The sequence below is a fragment of the Vidua chalybeata genome, chromosome 17 (genome assembly GCF_026979565.1).
Source record: "Vidua chalybeata isolate OUT-0048 chromosome 17, bVidCha1 merged haplotype, whole genome shotgun sequence".
Classification (NCBI taxonomy): domain Eukaryota; kingdom Metazoa; phylum Chordata; class Aves; order Passeriformes; family Viduidae; genus Vidua; species Vidua chalybeata.
In genome coordinates this window covers 2,973,204-2,993,339 of record NC_071546.1, presented here as the reverse complement: position 1 = coordinate 2,993,339, position 20,136 = coordinate 2,973,204, and the positions used below count along the sequence as shown (strand labels likewise).

Here is a 20,136-nt window from a genome sequence, read left to right as displayed (position 1 = left end):
ATACCACAACTTTGTGTTACTGAGGTTAAATAGTTTCAAATGCCAGAATACTGCAGGTGTAGCCAGTTGGACCTGACAAAAAATGAATAGATACATTTTCTTGTGCAGGAATGTCTGTCAAAAGCTGGGCAGCTACATCCCAGAAGGCTGAGGTGGTCTGTGCTGTATTCCTCTGCTTTTGTGTCCTCCCCAAGAGTCTGCTCCTGATCCTTGCTGGAGCTGGCATCCTGGTCTCATTACTTTCATAGGTTATAATGCCTCTCAGCTGTATTTCCTCAAGTCATATCTAGGAGATTCATCTGCAATAGATAGGTTAAAAGTAATTTGTTGATAGCAAAAAGTCAATACGGCATACTTAATTCATGGAAATTATTTGCTGGAGTACCAGTGGTGATTACAGCTGGCTGATGGCTGCTGCTGGGGTGCTCAGAGGCAGAATGCCATAAAGTTTTCTTGCCAATTGTGCTGCTTTGGGCTGGGGGAGAGTAATTTTCTTCCTAGTAACTTGTATGGGCTGTGGTTTGGATTTGTGCTGGACACAGGCCTGATGTCCCAGGCGTGTTTGAGTTACTGAGCAGGGCTGACACAAGGCTGAGGCCTTTCCTGCTCGTCTCTCCACCAGTGGAGTAGCTGGGGGTGCAGAAGGAATTGCAGGGACACAGTGGGGACAGCTGATCCCAGCTGACCCCAGGGACAGTCCAGACCATCCAGCATCATTCTCACATAAAAAGCTTGGGAAGAAGGAGGAAGTGGGGGACATTGGTGTGATGTTACTCTGATGGAGCCCAGCTGTCCTGGGGATGGCTTAGCAGCTGCCTGCTCTGGAAAAGTGGGGAATTAATTCTTCCTTTGGCTTTGCTTGTGTCTCTGGCTTTTGTTTTACTGCCCTTATCTCAACCCCTCAATTTTCTCACTTTTACCCTCCCAATTCTCTCCTCTATTCCCACTGGGCTCCCCTATGTCCACTGGGCTAAAGTCACAGCATCAGCCCAGGAGTGTTTAATGTGTGTAGTGAGTCTGGAAGAGAACATTTATCTTCATGTTTGCAGACACTGCAAATTATTGCTCACTAAGTACTTTGCTGATCTGGATTTTCTGCAAGTACTCTGTAGATTAATTGTAAGGGGAATAAGAGTCTGGGGGAGCTCTTTGGTAAGAATGGTGGGTTCATGTATCTTCATTGGTTTTAAAATAGAGCTGATTGGTTTGTATACTGTATAATTACTGTAGAATGCCTGTGAGAGGAAGAAAGGGAATGTGAAAGATTAGCTTTATTTACTCTGTTTCTGTGATTTGTTTGCTCATTTTATCTGCAAAAGACTTAAGCCCAAGTAAAAACACCTAGAATGAATAGGGGAGTCTAGGATAGGAGCCATATTTTGGAAAGCAGGTTTCTGTAAGTATTTGAATGTGAGCTTCCAATAGGATATTATCACAATGGTTATGCAATGTTTGTATTCATAAACAGAGGAACAGCACATATGAAAACCAGTGGAATATTTTCAGGGGAGAGCTAAATGGTGTTTTGTTTTGTTGAACAGAGAAAGCAGACAAAAAACCCCTAAAATTCTCTGTTAAATTTGTAACTTTGCTAATTAAAATGTGTCAGATTTAAGTGCTGAGACTGAAATATGTGCTATTTCAATTTTACAGCATCTTTCTGCAAAAGATTCCTTGCTGCCATCTGAAGAAAAAGTGGGTGCTTTTACAAGGATAATAGAAGCAATGGGATTCACAGGACAACTCAAGTACAACAGATGGGTAAAGCAGTAATTTAATAATTCTTTTGTTTGTTTGATAGTTCTAAAAAGCAGACCAAAAACACTCCACATTTTTTTTATTATGATAGGAGTACTTAATGGATAAGTTTTAATGTAAGTTCCTGTTTTCTGATGTAAGGAATTAATAATCCAGATCATGAACTTACATTATGTATTGCCATCATTGACATACGCAACAATACTGTATTTGGTCGAGTCTAAATCCTTCTTGAATTTCTTCAGATAACTGATTTTCACTTCATTTGTGCACCAAAGAACAGAGTAAGAACCTTACCAGGAGGGTCTTCTGAGCAGTCAGTGGTGAGACATGGTGTGGTTGCTGTTCAAATCACTGTTCAGTGGTAGCTGACAAGGGCAGGGTCACAAATAGGTCATTCTCCTTCTCCTTTTCCTTTTAAATAACCCTTTCATAAAATGGTTGTGAACATTGACTAAGTGAGAGCAGCTCTGTGAGAGATGCTTTTGGTTGCTTACGTAGAAGAAAAAAGATGAAATTCATAATTTCTTTTCTCTGAATTAAGGAAGAGTACAAAAGAATGAGAGGAGAAGACAGCTTGAAAGAAGGACTGAGCTCAGTTGTATTGAAATTAAAACCAGTTATTTGAATAAAAAGATTAAAAATAATGGAAGTTTTAAGGTGCTTTGAATAGCTACAAAACAGAGTGCACCTCTTCAGAGTCTGATCTGAAACTGTTGCTGATTGCATGCTGCTCCTCAGAAAGTGTAAAGCAAAGATAAATGACTAGTAACAGGCTCATTTTGGTTAAAATCACTTGCTTTAATCAGGTGATGCTAAACCTCTTGAGAGTGTAGTTTCTCTCCCATGTGCTTGTGTACATATTGTTGTAATAAAGATTCTTGTTAGCTCTAAGTGTTGATTTCAGAGTTCTCCTTAATTGCTGCTCTTTACTGCCTGCTTTTGGCTAGGGATCCTGGGTTGGGAGAGAGTTATTTTGTGGTTAGGGCCCAAGAGACCTGAGTTCATTTTTGGCCTTGCCCGCGCTCTCTAGGAGATCTTTGGGAAGTTTCTTAATATTTCTCTTGCTTTTTTCTGTTTTATTCTCCCTTCCCCCACGCTTCTTCTACACCCTAAAACTTCCATGATTAAATTTCATCAGTTTCTCCTTTGTTACCTGCATTATTTAAGGGCTGGATTGTGGGGACTGTTTTTTACAATATGTTTTTAATGTCTAGTAATGCCTGCTTTGGGGCAGTGACTCTCACCAGGGAGATCTCTGCTCACAGGCCTGGCAGTGTTTCCTTTAAAAGGGAAACCTTCAGAACTGCTGTAAGCAATGTAAAACATTTACTTCAAGAAGTTTAGATGTATGTTTGATTTTTGACAGAAGCCTGAGATTACTGAATAAGAAAAATAATGGGCTCCTGTGTTTCCTCTGTTGCAACTTCTTATTTTCCTTTTGGTTGGAGGAGACACAAATAATTACTTTGGTGATTTGAGCTGCCGTTTAGCAGGCAGGGTGCTCATCCCTGCAGTATGGTGAGCACTGAGATGATCACTGGTATATGTCACTAGAAAAAACAAAAATCCAAACCAGAGCAAACTAAACCCAATGCCATTTCTCTTTAAGATTTTTGCTACTAGTTATTGTGCTCTTTGAAGCTTCAGCACATGTCTGTGTTCTAGATGATGCACTGGAGGTGTTTTGGGTGCATTGGCACGCTGGGAACAAAATGAGAATTGCCAAAGCATGCAGGAATAGCTCATGTTGTTCATCATTTGGGATTCCTTTCTCACTTTTATAATCAGTCAGGTGTCACTTTTCTAGAAAAAAAAAAAAGCAGCTATTTTTAGGACATATCTGGTATGTGACTTCTTTAATATTTAAAACTTAAATTACACAAAACACTCTTAGTGGTATGCATCACTTAAATTTATTGGAGGAAACCAGGAGTTGTGAATTGGGATCTTCAGAGACTCTGTAAGGAAAAACATTTAATTTATATTTTCTGTAATTATATCAAGTATTTTAACACACTAGATTTGGAAGGATATTCAGGAAAACATTTAATAATCTTTTTTCCTTCAAGGCAAAATTAATTATACTCATGCCATTACTGGCAGATCTAATAGTTTAATGTGCTCCTGAAAATCTCAAGTGATGGTGATTTTCAAAAGAAGTGTTTTCAGAAAATGGCAGTGTGGGACAAAGGGACAGTGTTCACAGTGTTCAGGGACAAAGCCAGCAGTGTTCACCAGCTCTGGTGATGAATGCTTCAAGTGTTGTCTCTTCTTTTTGTTCAGAAGCTCAAGGTGGCAGCGCTGCGCATGTACACGTGCTGTGTGGAGAAAACTGACTATGAGGAGTTCTTTAACAGTAAGTGCTGGAGTGATGGTGTGTGAGCTGCTGCCCTGAGCTCTCTTACACACGGTGGAATTATGTCACTGGATATATTTGTGCCAATAAATGCAACAACAAAAAGACTTGTCAGACCTTACCAGAGCATAGTCAGCTGCAAGGGGACTGTACTGCAGCATTCCCTTAAGCTCTGGAGTGACAGTCTAGCATTGTTACATTTTCCTTGCTGCAGTGGGGAACAGGAATAGGAGTAGGATGGGAAGAACTTGGAATATCCTGGACTTCAAGGGATATTGCCATTTTTTATTACCAGGGATGGGATATACTAAAAATCCAAATATCCCTTCCCTTTTTATGGTGGTCAGATGGTCTCTGTGTCCTACCCTGTGCCATCCTCAGTATAACTGGGATGCAGGTAAGGGAATCACCCCCATTCACTAATGCACAACTTTTTTATGATACAAGATCAGTTAGATCACATGGATCACCTGTCTCTATCATGGCCAGGGCAGGTTTGGGTACAAAGAGACTTTCTACATTTTTTACTGACCCTGACAGCATTAAATCAGGACACATCTCTTGACTGGGTAGAAAGTATGACTAGAACAGACAAGTCCCTTCTATAAGTATATAGATATATTAGTGGCTTGGATTAGGATGGTGTTTTTGATGCTCTACACAGTGGTTTTTAACTATCAGCTAAAAAATCTGTTGCAGCTTTGAATAGTTTCAAATCTGGCCGGTGAAGGGGGAAGATGTACTTTGAGACTTATGTAAGCTGCAATAGTATTTTTTCTTACGTGACTTATTTTCCGTGTCAGTGTGATTTAGCTGGTAGTAAACCCATTAGCTGGGTCTGGCCTGTCACCTGGATTCCTGAGCTACCAGATGCTTTCTTACAGCACAGGTTGGGGCTGCTGCCTCATGAGAGATCAGCTGAAGGGACACCTTCATCCAGTGCAGAGCTTATTGAGGGTGGTTTGTTACATAGTGTTGCTACTGCAAAATTTTCAAGTGTTTTTCAGAAGATTTTCCAAACCTGTGATGTGGTTTTAGCGGTTGCAGGAGTGAGAGAGCTCTGTGAGCAGTAGGATTCATCAGTAGTGATCAAAAGTTTAGAACCTCATTTTGCCTGTGCACACCCTCTCCCAGCTGAGTGCCCTCCCAGGCTTGCTCAGATAGGGTCTGCTCTGTTTGTGGTATTTACCTTTCAGACAAGGGCTTTGCTGTCTTTAACTGGTGTTTCACTATCCCTATTTAATTGTACAAAGATCTATAAATGTTGCCCTAGCTTAAAATTTAAAGAAATTTTAAACCTGTCTGTGGAAAAAATACTGGCACAGATTTTCAGGCTCAATATGGAGTAAATAGCTTCTGTTCTGTTTTTGATGGTGTCGTACTGTCTTAAAAAGAAAACATGTATTTTAAAGAGTAGGATATGTTTGCATGGACTTCAGACAGTTGTTGCCTCAGGAACATGGTAGTTTTCTGAGATTGATGGAGCGCATGCTGCACCCATTGGTGGTATAAAAAAACACCTGTGGTTTGGGAATCAGTGCTTGTGGTTCCAAAGAAATAATTGTTTTCATATCAAAACAGATAAAAGAAGTTTCTTTTACTTGTGTCACATAGAAATTAAGCTGTGTTGGGGGGTTAGCTCAAAAATTTAACAGGCTTGTGATCCATGTTAAAAAGTAGTTCCCCTAAAACACAAACAGTGTGGGATGAGTGGGAAGCTTTTAACAGGATTTTGCCATGGAGAAGCTTTAGAGTGTGGTTCCATGGGCAGCTGAGTTGAAGTAGCAGCCAAAGGGGAAAGTCTCACATCTCCATCTTCCTGTGCCCCTCTTCTGGGCTGCACAGGTATGTCCTTGGTGAATGTTCAGGTCACTGAAGGAGAACAGCCCAGTTTACTGACATCCTGGTTTGCTGTATTGGTGAGCTGAAGTGGCACATGGAAGGGTCTGGTGGAGAGCAGCTGTGGCACAAAGCAGGTGCTAGGGAGTGCAGAATTGAGAGGGGAACATGGCATGGAGCAAGATACCCAACTTTCATTTGAGTTTACCATGTCTTCATCAAACTGTGTCAGTCGGGAGCTGTTTTTTTCCTTTTGCAACTAAAGATGGACATTGCTAAAGCCCATTGCTCGCTCCTGAAGGAGCAGCCTGGGGGACTGTTAGGAAGAGAAGCAAGTACCTGTGAACTGTGCCGTGGTGCTGCAGCAGCAGAGCAGTGCCCGAGCCTGTGCTCCGTGGGTGCTGCTCCCCTCCCCGTGTCCATGGGGAGCCCCAGGGTGGGACAGTGCTGTCTGAGCCATGTGCTGACCTGTGCTGTGTTTGTGCTTTGCTGCCCTTCTGGCTCTAACTGGAGTGTGTTGATATCAGGTGAACTGCTCAGAGTCAGCTTTGCTCTCTGGAGAGCTTATTAGCTCCTTCCCAGCCATGTGTGAGCCCTGTTAACCTGCTGAGCTGACCTGGGAAACCTTCAGCCATTCATGTGTGAAACCACTCGTGGGCTCGTTAACCTGAGTGAGCAGAACCAGTTCTTTACAGAGCCCTCCTCAGTGTTTTCTGGATGTGCTTTTGTGGTGTGGTTGTGTTGTGGCATAAGGAACAATTGCATGGTGAATTTCTGGTACTTGGATTGGTGTGGGGAGTTTGTAGGGTAGCTCTCTTACAGAGGTAACAGTGTAAAGAGTGGATAGTGTGGTTGAGAGCTAGGACAGTGCTAGCATTTCATGTCTTATGGGCTCTCTTCTATCTCACTGCATTCCTGCTGATGCCCAGTGGAATTTCTGAGACTTTTTGTGGCACAGTATGAGAGCCCTGTGAACTGCCTGTCTCTGTATATGTCTTGGAACAGCAGTTCCCAAAATACTGACTATGGTATGCAAGTCACGAGGTCGCTGTATAATATAAAGAAGGTGTTTTAATTGAGACTCTTGAGTATAAAACTACAGTTAATTTTATTATGTTTGCCATCCCTTTGTCTCTCGATATTGGATCACTCCTGGACAAAACTTTGGGAACTCTGCTTTAGAGCCCATATCCCAAATGTCTGCACTGTGCTGCTTAGGGGAAAGTGGAGCTATTTTAGGATGTCAGCTGTTTCTTGTTTAAAGGAGAAGAGAGAAGCAGCAGAGGGAATAACAAAGTTGCTGGTGCCAGGTTTGGCACAGAGCTTGAGTAGTTCTGATGCAACAGAGGAGGCAGCCTGTGTTTCATGCCTGACCTCAGATTTGAAAGGTCAAAAGAAGTTTTAGGATCAGGCCGGTAGTACTCAGAGCTGAAGTGGAGTTTGGCTGATGAATATGGGCTGTAGAGTTACCTTGAATTCAACTTGAACTATTAATGCTGTTAATTCTCTAGAGTCAGGCAGCTGCAGCAGTAGAGAGCTCATCCCACCAAGTCTGCCTTTTGGATGGCTCCTAATGGGGCTCAGTGCAGCTTAAGAAGACTAGAGGTTACAGGACTCTTGATTCTTGTGTCTCCCATACCCCACTCAGTGCCTTCCAGGCTCCTGCTGCTGCCTGCCACATTCAGGGGAGCACTGACACAGCACACCTGTTCTTTTGCAGGATGTGTGGATATTATCCCATTGTGTCCTTCCTAAAGTTGTGGTAGTGGCAAAGATGGTCCATCATGAAAAAATTCTTGCTTTAAAGGAGCCACCCTTCCTTTAAATTTACCATTCAGACAGTCCAAATATAGAAGTTAAAAATGATTTATAAAAATAGAATTGCAACTCTTGGAAAGTTAGAGAAAAAATTCTTGCCTCTTGGGTACTGAATGGGTCTTTAAAAACTTTCCGTATTTCCAGGAGTAGAGGTGTGAGCTTTGCTTTCCACTGCAGAGTGATTTCTGTGGTGGGGGACTGATCCATGGGAACTCCTTCTGGAGAAACCTCTGTCTGAACTGAGTGTTTGACTCTTGCCTGTGGAACCTTCATTTACTGAGATGGTTTGGTTAATGCAGGCATTGTGTGCTCCTGCCCTAGTTAGAGATGCCTTGGCGTGGCTTTAGGTCAAAGTAGTCATTTCTAGGCACAGGAATTATTTCCAATAGGAATGAGAGAGCCAAAAGGGTAGAAGGGTGAGGGAGACTTGTATTTAATCTCCAAACATGGACTGTTAGTGTCTTTGTACTGTCTTAGAGGTGATGTATGGGCAGTGGTGCTGAACCTTGGCACCTCCTAGGACTGATGGAGTCATCTCTCTGGGGAGGGAGGAATAGTGGTGATCTGTTTGGTTCTGACCAGAGCTGGCATATAAAAAGAAAGAGGCTGTGAAAGCATTGCTTCATGATCTGGGTGAATCTGCTTTGTAATACTTGACAGCCAAGAAGTAAGTATAGGAGCCAGGAAGGAATCTATTTAGCACAGAAAAGATGAGGTTGACTTCCCTAGGGCAAATCTGACTGTAGAGTCACTTTCTCAAGGCTCTCTAGCCTTCTTCCAGCTAGGTTTGAACAGCTTAGAAGAGAGCACCAAGTGCTGGGTAGGCCAAGGTGACTGCCTCAGATCCTTCTCATTAGGGACTTGCCTTAAAATCTTCTCCAGGAAACAGATGCAGAAGTGTGCCTGGGAGGAAGGTTTGAGATTGACAGGAACTAAAGGATTTGGCATGCACAGAACCCACAGGTTCATTTTTTTTTCAAGCATGAGGGAGAGGAATATGGTTTTTGTGCCATGTGGCCTAAATCTCCAGCCTCACATCCTAACAGCACATGAAAATCCATCATGTGAACACACATATGGACAAGCCATCTCTGGGAAAACAGTGGCTGTGGGAGTAGAGCTGAATCTGGAAACAGATTGTTTCTGTGGTTGGTTGATGGGTTTAATCCTAATGTAGCCTGGCTGGAACACTCCGAGTGCTGTGGGCTGTGCAGCCATGGAGTGAATCCAAGCAGTGGAGTGGGAGCAGAGACACAGGTAACACAGAACTCTGTCCCTGGCAGGAGGCAGCAGCATATGGGAAGGAAGAGTGTAAGAATGGAGCAAAGCATGCATTGATTCCTCTGTGCTAGTCACTGCTGCTTTGAGACTCTCCAAGCTAGAAGCCACATGTTTGTCTCATTCTCCATTGTGCAATTTTCCCCCTGTGTAAAAGTTATCCAAGTGAGCTCTAAACACCTGACATCTTTATAAGAATCCACAGCATCTGTGGCTGCATGTTCTAGAGTGTAAGCACAAACATGACAGTAAATGATGTATGCTTCCAGTATGTATGTACTGTTATTGCTGAAAATAAATTACTAAAGTGCTTTTAGATTTTAGTGCAGTGAATTTCTGTTAAGCACAAAATGTGATGAAATTCATTTTAATGTTTTGTTTTGGTTTTGTGTTTTTTTTTTTCCCTTCCATCAAGGATGCCAAATGCCTGATACTTTGAATTCATGGTTTCTAGTAGCCCAGCTTCATGTCTGGTAAGTGAAAGGCAAAATAGTAATACAATTATTTTCAGGAAATGGAGTTATACACAACTTAATGTGAGAAAAAGTACAGCCTTCTATCCATGGTTGATAATAGAGGTTATATTCATTTTCCTGATGACTGAATTTAAGCTGTTTTCTGCTGAAGAACAGTAAGTCCTGTAAAGAAGTTGACATCTCTTACATCTCAACTCCTCACCAGTGAAATGATCTTTGCCATGAGTTTTCTAAAAGCCTTGCTCAGGCTATGTGGAAAAATCCTACTTGGGTGTTTTAGGAAAGGTTTAAATTTATGTAAAAGTCATTTAAATTGGGAGAATTTGTGGTGATGAGAAGCATTTAACAAATTATAGCACTGGCATTTACTCTCTCACTTCTGAAAGGTACGTGCAGGGTGGTGAATGCCAGCTTGACTGCATGTAAAAATATTTAACACCTTAAAAGTGAAGTTTTTTCCCTTTTTCGTTTGTGAAAATAGTAGCCAAAAAAATCAGGTTTTCATCTAGCATTACATACTTATAAAGGTCAGAGGATGCACAAGGGAGTACAGTAATTTTTTAAGTGCCAGATCTTTCAGGGAACTGAAGTCCATAGACTTGGGTTCAGCTGTCCAAAGGCTGAAAGGAAGTTTGTACTGAAATAGCTGCACTTAAGGCCCCTTGTTTCCTTGCCTCCTCCTTTTTCCCTTCTCTCCTTTTAATTTCCTGACTCCTCGATATAGTGAAAGATGGGGCGGTCATTACACCAAAGAGTGAATAAATGAGTAGAACTATTGAAATTATAACCAGTTAATGGAATCAGTGGAACAAAGTAAGGATGACCCTTGAAATCTGCAGTTTATTTATTTCCTACTGTTCCCTGTGGGAAAAAATGAATTGATAAGCTAATAATTCATACAGGTATTTTGAAAACTAGTCCAATAAATGTTAAAAACCAGACTGTTTGTAAGTATCTGGGAAAACCAAAGAGAGTTAAGATGAATCTGCAGAGAACACACTTTTTTTGTCTTGATTTCTCATTGACAGGACAATGTATCCCGTGATTAATACACAGCATCACATTCAAGATTAATTAGAAAAATCAACAGGAGAACTATGACAGAGATGAAACTGGTATAGGCTAGGCACGAGTTTCTAAAATCAAAGCTACATTGGCTTCTTTTGAAGGTGGCCAAGAGTTGCTGCACTTTGAGCTGGTGATGCTATGGGGAGATGTGCTGAGAATTGAAATACTCTTACATGTGAGATATGGTGGACAGGTTAACAGCAATATCCTGCACAAGCAGGAAAGAACCAAATCCCTCTTCCTCATTGTGGCAGCAGTGAAAATTCAGGTGTGGAGGATAGCACTAGAGGTTAGTTTTTCTAGGGTTTATGAGCCTGGCTCCTCTGTGTTCCTGGCAGCACTGTCATTGTGGACCACAAATCAGAGATCTGGTTTGATATTCCAGAACACAGAGAAGCCTGTGACAGGCCTGCTCACTACCTGGCTTGTTGGGAAATGCTGTAGGCTTTGCTTCTAATGAGATCAGTGACCAGCATCCTGCCATGACATACTTCGCTTTCCCAGGCATGTTCTTTCCCATTTGCTATGTTCTTTGGGATTCTCTTCCTTTAGGCAGTTTGACCTCAGTAAAGTGGGAGCAGAAGTGCTTCTGCTGGCTTTGACAAAGTCAAGGACATCCTGTGTGAAGGCTCCAGTTCTCGTCTTTCCTGCTGGACCATTTGCCTCAGGAGCAAATCTTCCTGGTCTGCTGGCCAACAAGCCTGCCAGGAGATTCTGATCACCATCTGCTCCTGCTCCCCCTAGCAGAGCAGTCTGCACAACTTTCTTAGATACTTCTTATTCAGTAGCTTAGTTTCAACGGATTTAGAGGGTCTTCTGGAGCCAAAGAAGTCGAGAATTCTCCCTACTTTGGTAAACTTTGTCTCCTTTTCTTACTGTTGCCATTGCCCACCATGTTCTAGTCAATTTTTCCATGTTTTTTGCATCCCAGCTTTTACAGACTTAAGGTGCTTGTCAGGGCATATTGTTGTGTTACACATTCTGATGGGTTCTCTTTGAATCTGTGGCTCCTACTTCTTCTTGTCTGTGAATAGAATGTTCCTACTGACCCCACTCAAAAAGAGAGGAATTCAGGCTCTCATGTTTAGCCTCTACTGTTGCAAGCTTCTTTGAAGATAATGTTCCTTTAGAAACACTCCAGTGCCTTCCAATGCAGTGCTAAAATCATGCTTTAAAAAGTCAACCCATCAATATTACTTAGAAAACCAACCCATGATTATTCTTTCCTGAATATCATATTTTCATAGGCTGTTTCTGTTACTTCACACCTCTGATGTCAGGAGGACTCTTGGTTTATATTTAGAAGTCCAGACCTTTAGAAAAGCTCTTTATTTGTTCTGCTGGGTTTGCATTTTCCCATGCACCTAAATGGAGTATTGGCTGAATCCAGAGCTGTTACCAAACTGCCAAAGAAATTACTAGGGTGACTGCTGAGGAATGTCTTGGTTCAGTATTTGTCATGTAGATACCTAGAGCTCCCTTCATATTTTCACCAGACCAAGCATGATGACATCTCTGAAGTATTTAGGATCAAATAGAGTGGTGCTACAATTCCTGTTCTGAAAGACTCAGAGACCTGTTGCAAAAGTTCATCTAAGCATTGTTTTTCTTAAGGAAATCTGCACTTAGGAAAGTTTTGATCAGCCTCAGAAAGTCCAGAAGGGAATGAAACCTACCAAGTATATGTAGAAAACAGTTCCTGCCAGAAAAGATTTCTCTGATGTGCATAGAGATGCCTGAGGACACAGTGCTATTTTGAAATGGGTGCTTCAGAAGAAAGGGAATAAACTCTATGTTTTGTGTCTTAATTGCATCAGGATAGTCTTGCTTGAGAGAGATTTTAAGAATAAGTTTATTTGTAATGTCTCCAGCATTTAGTTGCTCCTGCCTTAACGTGAAGGAATGGCCCACAACAGCCTAAGCAAAGGCCCCAGGGGAGAGGAGGCTGCACAGCCAGGCTGGGCTCTGTCTGCTGGATGGAGCAGTGGTGGGGAGCTGGCCAGGCTGGAACACAGGAGAACATGCAAACCTAATTAGGACCTGTTCAGAATTCTGCTGGTAATCATCATTCCCTGAAGTGTAATGTCACGACAGAACTGATGGAAAAGTCAGTTCAGGAGTTTCCTGCCATCCCCCAAGCTGATAGCTGTTCATGAGTGGGTTAAACAGAATAAAGCCTTCAAAAAATGTTGTTGATATTTGTGTTGTTAAGCCACAGTAATTTCTTTGAGCAACTGTAGCATAGCTGCAAAAATAGTTGCTCTGGAGCAACTGAGGAAGCAGAAATGAGTGGCCAGGTAGAGGAAGGTCTGAGTGGGCTTTACCCTTAATGACTCATCACACCTTGATGTGTGCACAGGGCATCTCACAGCAGTGATCAGGGGGTGTCAACCACCACTTCTGGTGTTTAGGCCAGTCTGGCACTCTGGGAACACTGACAGAAGCTGGTTGAGGCTGTTGTGAGAAACTACAATATCTCAGCTGACACGGGTTGAGTTACAGATGCTCCTGATCCTTTTCAGCTGTCCTTTCTTCTAAGATTCTAAGATTTTCTTCCAAGATAATTTCTCTGCATAACTTAAATGCAGCAAAAATTATCCAACCCAACTAATGTGAGGTAGACAGCTTTCTAAAGATAGTTTGGAGTAATTTTCCTTGCAGGGTTTGATGAAGATGAGTCAGTATTTGACTAAACTACAGAACAGATTGTGCAGTGAAATGATGAAATGTTTCATGCCATGGTGATCTAGTTAGGAGGTTTATAGGCTTTAAAGAGTCTGTCGCCTCAAACAGCAGGTGTGGTAACGAACTACCAAACTTCCAAATAAGCTGCAAAATTCCATGATCTCATTCGTGGTGCTGCAGAGCAGCTCTGTGACAGCACTGTGCATCCAAACACAAGAGCTCCCTTTTAGGCTCCATGAGCAGCAGGTTTTCCCCTGCACACCAGTTCAGTCCTGCTCATCACTGACTGGTTGTTGCCTGTTGGTCTCTGCACTGCTCTCTCCTCCTGCTTCTCCACCACCAAAGGCACACAGGATAGGAAACACTATTTATGCTCGGGGGAGCTTTTCTTGCCCCTGAGTTGTTCACTCCTGAGTTCAGCTGTTCATCAAGAGAAACATAAAAATGCTTTTCTTAGCGCAAAATTAGTCTTTTTAAGTGAGTCTTTTTCTCTTTGACTTGTTAAGAGTGAGTAAGAATTTTCAATTTGGTAATTCATTTTTTTGTACAGTTCAATTGTGGAAATGCACAAGAGGAACAAAGGTTTTGAAACTGGGAGAAGTAAACTGAAAGTTTTAAGCTCTTTGTGCATTTGATTTGTGGAAGGTCTGGTACCTGGACAGCTGTTCTCTGACAGCTGTTTTCTGACCACTGAACAGAAAGCTTTGTCATCCTTCTCTGAGAAAAGGAGGCTTTGGTTTTGGTACCATCTTAATTTCATTTGTGTGGTGGGACAGTGGTTCTGACTAGCAAGAAGAATATTGGACTGCTGCAGGTTTTGCTACCTTCAGTTTTTGTCTCTGACTGTCCCTGGCAGTAGGTTTTACTTCTTTAACAGGTTGAAAAATATGTTTCCTTTACTAATCCATACACAAGCTAGAACCCAAGATGGACATCTGTCCTTTTACAAGTCATCTCAGCACACTTCAGGTGTTCGTGATTTTCCCTGTGGAGCTGGCATTCATGGGTCACCAAATATTTTTAATGCCTGCAGATCTTATATTCACTAAAGAAATGAACCTATTAACAAATAAATAATCATATTTTCCTTTTAGCTCTTGTGGCACATTCATCATTGTTAGTGTGCACCAGCTCCACAGTGGCGTCCAGCAGCTCTGCTCTCTTGGTTTTACAGGGAGCAGTGTCCTTCCTAGCATGTCTGTGGAAAGCAGTGGATTCTCTCAGCTCCAGTGTTTGAGCATCACCTCGTCTGCAATCACTCAGGCAGTCCTGCACAGGCACTTTTGTCTTTCAGCACAGGAGCAGAGTTGTTGAATGAGGTAGAGAAGATGGCACAGGTGATGGGACAGGTCCCAGCCCAGTGACTGGTCCCAGCCCAGCCTGGGCTTCAGTTTGTGCTCTTTACAGATGTTTTATAAGAGGCAAAATAAAATTACTATTTAATTTTGTAGACAGAGCAGCAGCAATGAAGTTTAAGTGGCTTTAATGCTTAAAAGCAAAGTAAAACAACTCAACCTGATGTTCTCATTAAGATCTCACAGTGCACTTACAAACATCTGAGCTGGTCTTGCATGTGGAGGTTCTGCCAGGTGGCTGGACATGTATCCTAATACCTCTGTAGTTGAAGTAATGTAGGACATTGCTAATGTGGATTGGTTGAAGTGTGTAACTTGCTTAAGCTTTCCCAGCTTGGCTAGTTGGGCTCTTACAGCACTTGAGTGCACCAACTGAGCTACAGCTGGCTCAGAGCCTGGGATTAGACAAGCCATGTGTTCCTGCTCCAGAGGGTGAGGTGTTCTTAAGGCTGAGGAATTTAGGTTGCGGTAGTGTTTAACTAGATTACAGTACTGTCAGCAAGAATAGAGTCCACTGTCACTCTTCCATGGCTGGATTGGCCAAAATCCAGCAGATACAGCTCCTGAGTACAGAATGGAAATGTTTGTAGTGGTTTATTAAAAAAAAAAAAAAATCCATGTGTATTTTCCCCTGATCACAAATATATACTATAAGAAAAATCTTAAATGAGCTGGAATGTATTTAATTTACTGTCTCCCTTTTAAAAAAAGCCCAGGAGCTGAGTGGTGTGTGCTCTTGCAGGATGTGCCTGGTGCGGCTGAAGCAGGAGGGCCGCACGGGGAAGTACATGTGCCGCTACATCGTTCACTGCATGTGGGAGGACGTTGAACAGCGTGGGAAGGTGATGGGGGTAAGTCCTCTCTGCTGGTGTTAATCCTGATGATTCCCATCTTTCAATGCTTGTTTGGATTTAAATATCTTAGAAAAATGCCTGAGAATCCAAGTGGTTGATTCCTTTACTAGCTTAAGCTGGTACCTGCAGCCCTCACTCCTGACCATTCATTCCCTCAGCTGCTGTATTGAGCCACTGTCCTTGCTTCTGGAAGTGCATTGTGGCCTGGATAAAGGTATTGATTTGTCTGAAATTGATTCATTTCCTACATGATTTGCCATGTGATTGCAGAAATTGATGCTGCTACAACAGAATGGGAAGAGGAATAAGCAGCTGTGGTAGGGAGGAATGTGACTGGTGCCAAATCTATAGCTACAACTTCAGTAATTCCAGCAGAGCTCTGTGTGTTCTCCATATCTGAAATAGTAAATGGGAAGTTAATCAACAAGGGTTTTTTTTCAAGTTCCTGCACATGACTATACCTAGTCCTTAGTGTGTTTTTCATTTTGGATTTTCACTATACCTGATCTTAAAAAAAAATAGTTCTAAAGAGAGGGTAGTTCAAGGAGAGTTCATTTGCAAGTTTGAAGGAAGAGGAAGCTTGGATCATTCTGGCCTGTTCTGAGGAAGGCTATGGTAGTTGGCTGTAATGGTAATTCCTGTGCTTCAAGTATGAAAATGTGTTTCTCCAGCCCTGTGTTGGTGAGTGCCTGAAGAGAAGGCATTGCAGAGGCAGTGGAAGTAGGTGACAGCAGACCTGATACAGGTGAGGCTGCCTGTGTTCAGGGCACTTCTGTGGGAGAACAGGGCTGGCAAAGATCTGTGTTGTCAAGAAGGAAGAGAACTGTTCAGTGATTAAATAAAGCAAACCACCTCCCCCCCCAACCCAAAACAAACCCCAGCCAAACATGTCACCTTCCAAAGCACCTGAAAGTATCTGATTCCATGGAGAAAATGACCTTTGGAATAGAAGATGGTTTGTCTGTTTATTTTGACTCTAATTTTGTCTTATATGAACAAAGCTCTGCCTTGTAGTTTTCTGTGCAGGGTAGGAAAAGAGCTGGAAAAGAGGAGCAGAGCTGACCCTTTGCTGCCCTTCCAAGCAATGCAGGGCTCCAAAGTGAAGAATGCTGCATGTTAGGCCTGTATTGAGAGCTTTACAGTAAACCTTAGGGGAAAAATATAGTGTTTGCAGTCAGTTATTTTTGAAGGGATGCACAGGGTTTCCATTTATGCAAGCTAAACTATTTCATTTCTCCACAAAATTCCTTGAAGTATAAAAATACCCATCAGTGTCTTTATCTTTTCATCCATTCTATACTCTGAAGTGTTTATACATGCATTTTGCAGTAGCATGGTTGCTGTGTGATGCAACTGCCAGGAGCTCTGTTCTCTGTAGTGTTAGTGAGGGCTTTTGTTATCTGCAGTGGTTTGTTTTGGTTTGTTTTGGTTTTTTAATCTTTTATTCCTGATATTTCGGTCATTATTTGTAGTCAGTCCCCTATGGAGATGGGCTGAGAAGAGAAGGTTGAGGCTGGAGAAGAGAAGGTTGTGTGGAGACCTCCCACCTGTCCAGAATCTGAAGGGGCTACAGGGAAGCCAGAGGCGGACCCTTCCTCAGGATCTGCAGTGACACAACAAGGGGGGGATGGTGTTCTGGTTTGAAAACAAAATCAGTGAGAGACTCCAAGTCAGAAATACAATTTATGAGGAAAGTGAAAAAGAAAACAAAATCCATGCAATAATACAAAAGAAAAACCACTGACAGAGTCAGAATACAACCTGACACCCTTTTTGGTCAGGGTGTTGGTAGCAGTCCAAATTGGAGTGGCTGCAGTCCTCCTGGAAATCCAGCAAAAAAACCTGAGTCTGGTGTCCCAAAAACCCAGTTTATATCCAGTTAGGAATGCTTGGCTCCTCCCTCTGGGCAGAGCATCTCCCAGTGGGATGTTATAGCTCTTATCAGTCATGCAGTGACACTCAATAGCCCATTATCAGCAGATGTCTCCCTGGAAGGAGAGTTGGTTGTGAAAGAGAAGGAAAATTGCTCACTTAACAGAAGACAACTGCCATACAGATGGGAAATGGAAAACATCTTGCCTTTCAATCTGGGACAGATGGCTTCACATGGAAAGGGAGGGAATTTAGGTTAGACATGTGGAAAGAATTCTTCCCTGTCAGGGTGGCAAGGCCCTGGCACAGGTGCCCAGAGCAGCTGTGGCTGCCCCTGGATCCCTGGAACTGTCCAAGGCCAGGTTGGACATTGGGGCTTGGAGCAACCTGGAATAGTGGAAGGTGTCCCTGCCCATGGCAGGGGGTGGAATGGGATGAGCTTTGAGGTACCTTCAACCCAAAATTCCTAGGATTTTGCTGAGACGAACAAACTTCTTGGTCTCTTCTGGTAATATTTATTGTATGTTAGATGAAAATTATCTACGCCCTGATGTTTGAAGATGTGACCAGTTCCTTTGCTCCTTATCACTGCTTAATTTTCCTTTGTCATTGCCAGTAATTTTGGCTTCACTCATGCCCCTGCATGGGCTCTGTTTTCTCCATGCTTGTTCACTCTTCTCCACTCACCTTCCTTCCCTTCACAGAGCTGTACCCTGACTGAAGTCTTTCTCACTTCTCACTTTTCACAATTGCAAGGAGTTTTGAGTGACCAATAAACAGCAGTTTCCCAAGTGCTACATTCTTTTTATTCATTTTGACCTCTTTATCCCTAATGATCTTTTTAAATTGAAGCTGAGGTAATGACAGAGGGTTAGTGACCTGATGGAAGGATATGTGTAGCAACAATTTATTTTCAAGTAATGTAATCCTGCAATCAGTGTATTCTGCCTCCAAAAGAACATGGTCAAATGCATCAAGAATAGTAGATAAAAAGAAGATGACATTAATGTTCCTGTGTCAATGCTGTTAAATTTCAGAATCTGAGTCTTTCTCAGAAATAAGGTAAGTGAAAAGAAACTTTACTGACTACATTCAGAGAATTAAATTATCATCTGCATAGATCCTAGGAGGTTAGGAAATTCCACTCCTTGCCTTTTCTCTCATGCAGTGTATCAAAGGTCAAGATTTAACTCTGATTCCTGTATTGTGGTACAAGTGACAGAGCACCTGGATGGAATTGCTGCCTGGATGCAATTAGTTTAACTTGCTGACATACAAAGTTGCAGTTCTTTAGCTTGCTTCCAATCTAGCAACAATGCCAGCACTTGATTCAGAAAATGGACACTATATTCCTGAGGTGATACTGATGGTTTATTGAAATGTGCCATCTGCTCTTAACTGATTCATTGGAGCCGAAAGGGGTAGAATGTAAAGCATTTAAACTGCAAATTTACATCAGCTCCAGCTCCAAATTGAGTTTGTATTATTTCAAAACCTGGTTGTTAAAACTGCTGAGATCTAAATCTCTGCTACAAAGTTTTGGGACCTGTTAGCCTGAGCTCCTTCAGCACTCCTGAATGTCGGCAAGAGTCAGAAACCCAAACTTGACACAGCTGTAAAAACACACGGAGAGTCTGTGGCCTCAGCAAATTCTACTGGTGCAGGCATATTTCAGATATAAATTTTACTCTGCTGTCCCTAGTACTAATGAAGTCAGTCTCTTTTGGTGGGTTTGCAGCCAGGTGTGTCCAGTTCTGTGGCTAACCAGTGCTCTTTACTTAATTTTTCCACTAGTGACATTTCTATCAAACTTTAAAAACAAACAGAAAAATTGGCTTGATGCAATGGCTCCAAGTGTTAATAGTAACATTAGGCTGGGTAAAAGACTTCCTTTGGATCCTGCTTTGCCAGAGATCTCCACCTCGTGGCTTGCAGGGAATAGATTTATACTGTGCAAGCTGGCAGCTGCCTCATCAGTTTGGAAAGGGAATTCTCTCAGGACTAGACATTGCTGCTGTTTTCTCCCTAAGGGAGTTCTGGAGCCACCTGAGAATTAACTTGTATTGTGCTTTAGTAACTGTGTAGATTTAAAAGTTGTTAGAAAAGTTTAAGTGTGTTTTAATACCCTTAGATGAAGCTGCAGAGTTGATAGGAAGGACATGTAGGTATTCCCTGGAACAGGATTTCAGCTGATAACAAGACAGTAGATATGAGGGTTAATAAATAAATAAATAAATAAATAAATAACAGACTTTCAACCACTCAAAAAATCCCAACCCAAAAAATGCCTCCACACCCCTTCTCCCTCTTCCAAGCATCCCACACTAATACTTTTGAGTGCAAATCCTGTGGTGTCTCGGGAAGATCCACCAGGCTTTATTCCAGTACTTGTAACTGGTTATAAGCTCACTTTACCTGCCTTGGTTGTGTTTGTTGTGGTGGTATTCTGATGCTGAAATGAATTAAAGTTGTTTTCAGTGCAAAATGACAATTCATTTTATAATCAGTAAATGTTCTAAAAGCTTCCAATTCATTTTATAATAAATAAATGTTCTAAAAGAGAGATAGGACTAGGAGGGGCTGTCCAGCCCAGTGTGCCAAATCTGTTTTAATTTGTCATAATCTCACTTTCCTGTTTTCCCACCAGACCGCTTAGACTCCTACCCCCTTTTTTTTTTCCAGGAACACATCTAGGTGTCTTTTGAATTCGTTTATTGGCTCTGCTGTGTGTAGCACAATACAGCCTTTGTTACACTTTTAGCTAGAGCTGTTTA

At 42.1% G+C, this 20,136-nt stretch overlaps 1 protein-coding gene across 1 annotated transcript in view; it reads left to right on the top strand.

Moving 5' to 3' along the window:
* The window catches only part of LOC128796848 (ubiquinol-cytochrome-c reductase complex assembly factor 1), a 46,019-nt gene that overhangs the window by 8,856 nt on the left and 17,027 nt on the right, over nucleotides 1–20,136 (top strand). Inside the window, exons 4-7 of the mRNA XM_053958883.1 lie at nucleotides 1,654–1,761; nucleotides 4,045–4,117; nucleotides 9,468–9,525; nucleotides 15,379–15,487. Coding sequence (XP_053814858.1) covers nucleotides 1,654–1,761; nucleotides 4,045–4,117; nucleotides 9,468–9,525; nucleotides 15,379–15,487 — 348 coding nt within the window. The remainder of the gene's footprint in view (nucleotides 1–1,653; nucleotides 1,762–4,044; nucleotides 4,118–9,467; nucleotides 9,526–15,378; nucleotides 15,488–20,136) is intronic.